Genomic DNA, 9328 nt, shown 5'->3' with positions numbered 1-9328 from the left:
TCACCGTACTACTACTGTAAGTCGAACTTTGTCTAAATATCAGCACCGCCTAAACAAGTAAGATTTAAGAGTCCGCGATTTCTGAGCGTGCCAGCTCGATTGGCAAATAGATTCGGAACTGTAACTCCGATACGAGTAGCGGAAGAGGCTGCTCGCGATATTCGTAGTAGCGTACGAAAAAATTTAGAAAAGCATTATTCGAGTTCTGATTCATCCGAGGAACACGAACCGAATAATAACGATAATTCAATACAAGACGGACCAAGTCGCGTTACGGTACGAAGAAATTATTCACCAATATCAGTTCAGATGTTAGTCTATTCGAGCCACGTGCGCAAGTAAATATGGACAACGAAGCTGTCGATAGAGAAATCAAGCGCATGCGAGCGCAACAGGCCGAACTAAACGTAGCTGCGGCCTATGAGGACGCAGGTCAGCCGGCCGAAGGAACGAGTAACACATTACTCATCGAACTCGTACACAGTATTCGCGAAATACAAACTGAAATGCAGTACATGCGCGAACAAATGCGAAATATGCAAACCGCACAAGCAAATTTAAACGGTACGCGAGTAAATGCAAACACTGTCCCACTCGACGTAACTTACGGACGCACTCAAAGCGATATCCGAAACCGATGTAGCGCAGCCCCGCACCATGTGACATTAAAAGAAGCGCGAACAATGATTCCCGAGTTTGACGGAACGACACCACATAAATTACAGGAATTTTTAAACTCTTGCACGTATGCGGTAGAAAATATTAACCCCGCAGACGAAGAATCGTTAATTCGAGCAATCTTATACACTAAATTAAGAGGTAGAGCCCTGCAAGATTTCGAAACGCGAAACATCCAAACATTTGAAGAATTAAAAACACAACTCGAAACTTCCTATCAAGCAAAGCAAAGCACAACACACTTACAAATAGAATTCAATACTTTAAAACAAAAGTCGAGCGAAACCGCCCAGGCATTCAGCCAACGAGTCGATGCCCTAACCATGAAACTTTATGAGTCCACGGTGGAAGGGGAAGAACAGTCCCCTTCATTTAAACAAGCAATACACAAAATCATTCAAAAACAAGCACTCATAAATTTTCAAATCGGATTACGCGACGAATTAAAAACTCTGGTGCGATCACAACGATATACTTCGCTCCAAGAAGCGATAAATGGCGCGAGCGCGGAGGAGAAGCTTATCGGCCCACGAGCATCCGGCTTCTCTAATAAAAATAAATTCGACACTAAAACGCGATCAACTCGAGATACCAACATACAATGTTATAAATGCGGAAAATCTGGACACCATTGAAATGGCAACCCCCATAGTCACACTGAAGGATAAGAAGGAAAATATAAAAGAAATAAACATTATAGAAACGGGAAGAAAAATAAAAAACACTATATCCCGTAAGCAGCGAATTTGACAATTATTGCGAACACAACATTTAAATGCAGAAGAAGAACGAACACTCGTAAAAATTTGCGAAGAATACAATGATATATTCCATCTGGAAGGAAAACCACTGACATGCACCGCGACGGTCGAGCATGAGATAAGCACGCGTGCCGACACCGCGCCGGTGAATGTGAAACCATACCGATTACCCGAGAAGCATAAGGCAGAAGTAAATCGACAAGTACAAGAAATGCTGCAAGATGAAATTATCAAGACAAGCACGAGTAAGTGGAACGCACTCTTATTAGTAGTGCCTAAGAAAGCAGATACATCATGTGTGTGAAGTTAGCCCCGCACTTTTCGAATTTTGAATTTTTGTTGATTGTGCTGCATTGTGCTCCGTTTGTGCTGTATTGTGCCGCAAACGGCAACTCTCTAACTCAAAGCATATTCAAGAAAAAAGAAAAAGAAATTTTTTTTGCTAGCCCCGCACTTTTCGAATTTTGAATTTTTCTTGATTGTGCTGCATTGTGCTCCGTTTGTGCTGTATTGTGCCGCAAACGGCAACTCTCTAACTCAAAGCATATTCAAGAAAAAAGAAAAAGAAATTTTTTTTGCTAGCCCCGCACTTTTCGAATTTTGAATTTTTCTTGATTGTGCTGCATTGTGCTCCGTTTGTGCTGTATTGTGCCGCAAACGGCAACTCTCTAACTCAAAGCATATTCAAGAAAAAAGAAAAAGAAATTTTTTTTGCTAGCCCCGCACTTTTCGAATTTTGAATTTTTCTTGATTGTGTTGCATTGTGGTACGTTTGTGCTGTATTGTGCCGCAAACGCAAGATCGATAACACCAAGAATAAAAAAATATAAAACTAAATTATGGTAGCCCCGCACTTTTTTACGATTAAGCTCACGATTTTTTCCTAAATTGGCCCTAACTTGTGCCATATTGTGTCGTTGGAAAAATTTCAATATCTCATTTTATTTCGATAAAGAAAATTCACAAAGATAGATTAAAAAAATATTACAAAGATTAAAAGAACATAAATCACACTGCAATGCAAATATAAAATTTCTGCAAGTTGTGCTGAGTTGTGCTACTCAAAATCTACAAAACACATGCATAAAAAGCAGGGATTATCTTGAAGGGATGAAAAAATTAATAAAAAAGGAATGAGAATGAATTAAAAGACATTTTATACATCTAATTTTAATATGTAATAAATATATGTGATAAATATATTTAATATGGAATACTCACATACAAACACACACACACACACACACACACACACACACACACACCGCTTTTTGCGTTACCCGGAACCAACGATGTGGACGTAGCGGTATTCTGGTTCCATTTTGTTTTTTTTTATTTTTGTTTTTAATTTTTTTTGTATTTTTAATTTTATAAATTTTTTATATATTTTTTTGTGTTTTATATTTTTAATGTTATAGATGTACATATATATTATATTTGAAAATAAAACTAAATAAAATTGTGAATATTGTGAAAATTTTTGTCGTAAATAACGATAACATAAAATTTTCATATGTTCTTATATACCGTTACGTGGGAGACGAACGGCGAACAGTACTGGCGCGCGAGGGGAATGGTCGAAAACAAATGCATGCGCTGGAGCCTTAGTAGTGGAGGAAGAAGCTTATCTATAGAGCGACAACTGACCGACGACGGCTGATTTAATAAGTCACGCGTAAGACGTCTGGTTACGTCTACTTTCGTACTTTCGTTTTTATTCGTACAGATTTTCTTTTATAAGACTGAGCATGGCGCCAGTAGATGTATTAGAAAAAATATTACTATGTTCTAAATATAGATGCGTTTTGGATGAAGCTGGAATAGTAGTTGTTCCAAAATCTGCTATATATAAAGAATTAAGTTCTTTATTAGAGGGAAAGATTTCCCCGAAATACATTTATATTATTTTGTTGCAAAATAGATATGAGTTATATGACAAAGTTTTAAAATATCACAATTTAGATAAATCTATTAACACTAAATTTGATATATCTACTGATGATGACGACGAATCATTTAATTTATCAATTACGGAAAAAGATATAGAATTTAATGTCAATATACCTTTAAAAACATGGCACGATATGGATTGCGAATCAGTAATTTATAAATCTAATAGCAAGGTACAGAGAAATTATAACACATTACGCCGCCGTAGGTGGACAAATATAATTTTCGAACTTATATATGAAACTGCAAAGTTACCATGTGCATTTATATTTAAACGATGTAAAATATCTGAAACGGGCATTTATGCTACTATTTATGCAAAATGTCCGGATTGCTCGTCAAATTTTATTGGTAAAGTTATTATAAAACCTAATAGTAACACAGATGTTCAAATGGAATGTCGTGTGACAAATTTTAATGCGGACATCAAACACACAAAGAAACGTTCTCTGAGTGGACAAAAAAGAGTAGAGATATCACAATCTCTTTCAACGGGTGCGTTGTCGGCAACAACATGGCGGAGGCGAGAAGCTACAAAAATAATGAATTTGTATGATTCGGAACCTCCACATCTATATAAAGCTACTACATTGAGAAAGGCAAAACAAGAAAGGCAAGATCTCGACTTGCAAGTTACAGGATCATGTGCATATACCAATCTGCAAAATATGAAATATATAAATCATGTAGGTTCCATCCATGGTATAGGCTATGATCCATTTTTTGTCCATTATTGAACAGCTGAACAGATGCTTGTTTATTTAGAATATCACAATACGCTTTACATAGATGCAACTGGTTCGTTAATTAAAAAATTTCATTTACCAAATGGAGAACTATCATCTCATATTTATTTATACCAAGCCGTCACAAATATTCCTAACTATAAAATGCCAGTTTTTCAAATGTTGAGTGCTGTGCAAAATGTCAATGCTATTCAGTATTGGTTGAGTGAATTCTTGCGTATCGGATCGATTAAAAAAGCAAATTTTCCAATTCCTAAATCGGTCATATGCGATTTTGATATGGCATTACTTAATGCTATTGTGAAAGCTTTCGTGCAATACTCAAATTTAAAACATTATTTAACAACCTGTTTTTCTCTAATTTTAAGAGAACATTCTGTTGAAATGCCAAAGTGCTTCATACGACTTGATATTTGCCATTATATGAATATGGTGTCTAAATGGAAATTCTTTTCACAACTAAATCCAAAAGTAAAGAAATTTTATATACGAGCTATGGCTTTATTAACGAAGCAGACGAACTTTTCTCATTTAGTCGAATTAATAAAGAGTATTATTTTATTATCTCTCAGTGAAGAAATTGGGAAAGATAATGATGGAAATGAGTCTCCATCGGAAGTTGCTCGGATCCTTATAACGAATCATATAAAAGGTATTGAAGAAATTGTTACCTATGAAGATAATGACAATAATACACAAGATGAAGATTTTGATTTAGAAATAACAAATTGTAATATTGCATCATGGTCTAATAATCTTGTTGAAGAGTGTCGCAAAACGCTAGTAGAAACAAAAATAAAATGTGATATGGCAAGTCCATATTACGTTCCGCAATTAAGCCAAAAATTAAAAACATTTCTTTGCTACTTTCCACTATATTCGGGAGTAATGATCCCTATTTTTAAATATGGAGAGATAAATGCTAGCTCATCATCCGTAGAGTCTGAGATGAAAGATGTTAAGCATATCTTATTAAATAATAAAGAACGGCCGATGAGAGCAGATAAATTTGTAGTCACTCATTTAAGATCGTTTGCAGGTAGAGCACGATTGGCTATGTCGGCACATGACTCTCCGTCTTCTGCTAAAAATAATGAGTCAGTCACAAAGAATGATGTCATCAGTAGTTCGATAAGTGAAACTGAACACATTATTCCGACTATTATTAAAGAAAGCAACCAGTCTGGAGACATATCAAATTTTCCAATTATGTTCAATCAATCAAAAAAGTTTAAAACCAACTCTAATTCTCCGACAAATATTGGAGTAAAATTTGATTCTCAGGATAATATATTGGACGATATAAACGATTTAAATTTAGAGCATAATTGGAGAAATAAAAACACAACACAAACAAACAAAAGAAAAACATATTTGGATAATTGTCCAGACTGGGATATAAGTCATACAGGAAAGACGCGCATGGGAGTCGCAAATCTGCAAAATGGTAGTCTATGTCCCTTTCTAACTATCGATAAAAAAAAAGTTGTTATTACCAACACGTGCGGATTTGACAGTATCGCATCTATAATTGCATGTGCATGCATTCATGAATATTATAAAAATAGTATTGAAACAAATGATACTAACATCATGCAATTCATTAAGTGTCTTTTAAAAAATGGTTGCAATCAAAATACGTATAAATTAAGAGCTGAAATATTAATGGCTGTCAATAATTTCAAAACTCAAATCGATAAAAATTATATAACTATAGACTGTCTTTCAAGCATAGGAAATGTTGCACAATATGTTTTTAAAGACAATCCCAGTTATACAGAAATAAAAAATTGTGTCATATGTTCACGCATTATCATGCGTCAATCTGTATTGGTTCCTATTAATATAGATATTATTATAAAGCACGGATATTGTGAACTATCCGCGGCTATATTAGAAGGTATGCCAAATAATAGATCCATCTGCTGTGAAAAACCTATGAATAGAAACATAAAATACAAAAAACAAATATTGATAGAATGCGACGCAATAAAAAATGATATAGAGGAAGAACATTTTCTTGCAGAATTTTAGCCAAAAATACAGGTTGGCGATAATTCGTTTCTTTTAGCAGGCATTGTAGCACGATACGGTGATATTGAGAACGAACATTATGTAGGATATTCTTATCAAGGATCTCAATGGATAGAGTTCAATAATTTAGTGCGACGTACAAGAACCAAAACTAAAGAATATAAAATAAAACCGCATTTAATAATCTATATTGCATGCGAAGCAAATTCTTTTTAATTATGTTACACATTGAAAAGATAAAATAGATTTCGTGCATTTTTTTTTATCTTATATGCTTTTCTAAAAAAAGATGGTAAAAATTTTATGTTATCGTTATTTACAACAAAAATTTTCACAATATTCACAATTTTATTTAGTTTTATTTTCAAATATAATATATATGTACATCTATAACATTAAAAATATAAAACACAAAAAAATATATAAAAAATTAATAAAATTAAAATACAAAAAAAATTAAAAACAAAAATAAAAAAAAACAAAATGGAACCAGAATACCGCTACGTCCACGTCGTTGGTTCCGGGTAACGCAAAAAGCGGTGTGTGTGTGTGTGTGTGTGTGTGTTTGTATGTGAGTATTCCATATTAAATATATTTATCACATATATTTATTACATATTAAAATTAGATGTATAAAATGTCTTTTAATTTATTCTCATTCCTTTTTTATTAATTTTTTCATCCCTTCAAGATAATCCCTGCTTTTTATGCATGTGTTTTGTAGATTTTGAGTAGCACAACTCAGCACAACTTGCAGAAATTTTATATTTGCATTGCAGTGTGATTTATGTTCTTTTAATCTTTGTAATATTTTTTTAATCTATCTTTGTGAATTTTCTTTATCGAAATAAAATGAGATATTGAAATTTTTCCAACGACATAATATGGGCGACACAAGTTAGGGCCAATTTAGGAAAAAATCGTGAGCTTAATCGTAAAAAAGTGCAGGGCTACCATAATTTAGTTTTATATTTTTTTATTCTTGGTGTTATCGATCTTGCGTTTGCGGCACAATACAGCACAAACGTAGCACAATGCAACACAATCAAGAAAAATTCAAAATTCGAAAAGTGCGGGGCTAGCAAAAAAAATTTCTTTTTCTTTTTTCTTGAATATGCTTTGAGTTAGAGAGTTGCCGTTTGCGGCACAATACAGCACAAACGGAGCACAATGCAGCACAATCAAGAAAAATTCAAAATTCGAAAAGTGCGGGGCTAGCAAAAAAAATTTCTTTTTCTTTTTTCTTGAATATGCTTTGAGTTAGAGAGTTGCCGTTTGCGGCACAATACAGCACAAATGGAGCACAATGCAGCACAATCAAGAAAAATTCAAAATTCGAAAAGTGCGGGGCTAGCAAAAAAAAATTTCTTTTTCTTTTTTCTTGAATATGCTTTGAGTTAGAGAGTTGCCGTTTGCGGCACAATACAGCACAAACGGAGCACAATGCAGCACAATCAAGAAAAATTCAAAATTCGAAAAGTGCGGGGCTAACTTCACACACATAGATACATCAGGAAAACCGAAACTCCGCGTAGTCATAGACTTCCGAAAATTAAATGAATTAACCATAGGCGACTCATTTCCGTTGCCCAATATTACTGATATTCTAGACCAACTGGGAAATGCAAAATATTTCAGTACATTAAATCTAGCGTCAGGATATCACCAGATCCCAATGGCTGAAAAGGATAAAAGTAAAACCACTTTCTCAACTCCCTACGGACATTACGAATTTAATCGAATGCTGTTTGGATTAAAGAATGCACCAGCGACTTTTCAAAGGCTGATGAATTCAGTACTGATGGGACTACAAGGACTTAGATGCCTGGTCTACCTTGATGACATCGTGATCTACGAATCAAGTCTAGACGATCATAACAAGCGACTTAAAGAAGTGCTACAACGACTGCGGAAATTTAACTTGAAGCTGCAGCCAGATAAATGCGAATTTTTTCGCAAAGAAGTAATTTATTTGGGACATATTATTTGGGACATATTATTATAGAAAATGGAATATCTCCAGACCCTTCCAAATAAACAGCAATAAAAGAATTTCCGACGCCGAAAAAAGTCAAGGATATTCAATCTTTCATAGGACTTGCAGGATATTATAGAAAATTTATTGAAAATTTCTCGCGAATCGCTAAGCCACTTACAAAATTAACAAAAAAGACAGAGAAATTCGAGTGGACAATGGAACAGCAAGCAGCATTCGAAGCATTAAAAGAAAAACTAATGACTGCACCAGTGCTGAAATATCCTGATTTTACGGAAGAATTTATTGTGACCACCGTCTCCGACTATGCGATCGGAACAGTGCTATCACAAGGAGAGATAGGCAACGACCGACCGATTGCTTACGCCAGCAGAATATTAACAAAGGCGGAGCAAAATTATAACACTACGGAAAAAGAATTATTGGCAATTGTATGGGCTGTTAAACATTTTAGACCATACATATATGGAACAAAATTTAAGATTATCACGGACCATAAACCTTTAATATGGTTGTTCAATGTAAACGACCCCGGATCGAGATTAATCCGATGGAGATTAAAACTCGAAGAATATGATTACGAAATCATACACAAGGCGGGAAGAGCAAACGCAAATGCTGACGCCTTAAGTCGCAACGCGATACCGGGACCATTGCTAGAAAAGGATGAAAAAATTCTAAAGATAGAGGAAGAAGAAGAAACAGATGCTGACAATATAACAACATACACAGAAGAAGAGAAAAAACAGATATTATCAGAGTATCATGATGCACCTATAGGAGGGCATCAAGGAATTGAATGAACGATTAAAAGAATCCGATTACAACATAATTGGAGAGGACTAACAAAAGATGTCGAACAATATATTGCAAAGTGCGAATCTTGTCAAAAAAATAAATTATCAAGAAAAAACAAAGTACCGTTAGTAATCACGGACACGCCTAACAAATCGTTCGAAAAATGCGCCTTAGATATTGTCGGATATTTGTGTTTTATTCAAAACTTTTAATACGCTTAAGAATATATTAATTTACGTATAAATATTATTTATTTTTACAACATATTTTAATATATGACCTATATCACATTTACATTTGTGACGCGTACACTCCTGAGCGATCCTTAGTTACGAACGTTTGTTGGCGCGGTTGCTAAAGTGCGA

General features: G+C 34.4%; 1 protein-coding gene across 1 annotated transcript; it reads left to right on the top strand.

Moving 5' to 3' along the window:
- Window positions 1-344: 344 nt before the first annotated feature.
- Window positions 345-8968, top strand: LOC112638471. Its single transcript, XM_025410299.1, has 5 exons — window positions 345-564; window positions 1460-1684; window positions 5175-5582; window positions 7567-8132; window positions 8762-8968. Exons 1-5 carry the CDS (start codon window positions 345-347, stop codon window positions 8966-8968), a joined length of 1626 nt encoding a protein of 541 aa, XP_025266084.1.
- The last annotated feature ends 360 nt before the right edge of the window (window positions 8969-9328 follow it).

Source organism: Camponotus floridanus, unplaced genomic scaffold, assembly GCF_003227725.1.
Source record: "Camponotus floridanus strain SB8 unplaced genomic scaffold, Cflo_v7.5 scaffold304, whole genome shotgun sequence".
Taxonomy (NCBI): Eukaryota; Metazoa; Arthropoda; class Insecta; order Hymenoptera; family Formicidae; genus Camponotus; species Camponotus floridanus.
Note: the sequence above shows the minus strand (reverse complement) of the source record. Positions and strands in the feature narration are given on the sequence as shown.

What these genes read in the sequence shown, in the direction of transcription:
- LOC112638471 (XM_025410299.1), top strand. Translation starts at nt 345, where the DNA reads ATGGACAACGAAGCTGTCGATAGAGAAATCAAGCGCATGCGAGCGCAA. An exon ending in CGCACAAGCAAATTTAAACG is followed by an intron (nt 565 to 1,459) that starts GTACGCGAGTAA and finishes ATTTAAATGCAG; the next exon opens with AAGAAGAACGAACACTCGTA. An exon ending in AATTATCAAGACAAGCACGA is followed by an intron (nt 1,685 to 5,174) that starts GTAAGTGGAACG and finishes GATCGTTTGCAG; the next exon opens with GTAGAGCACGATTGGCTATG.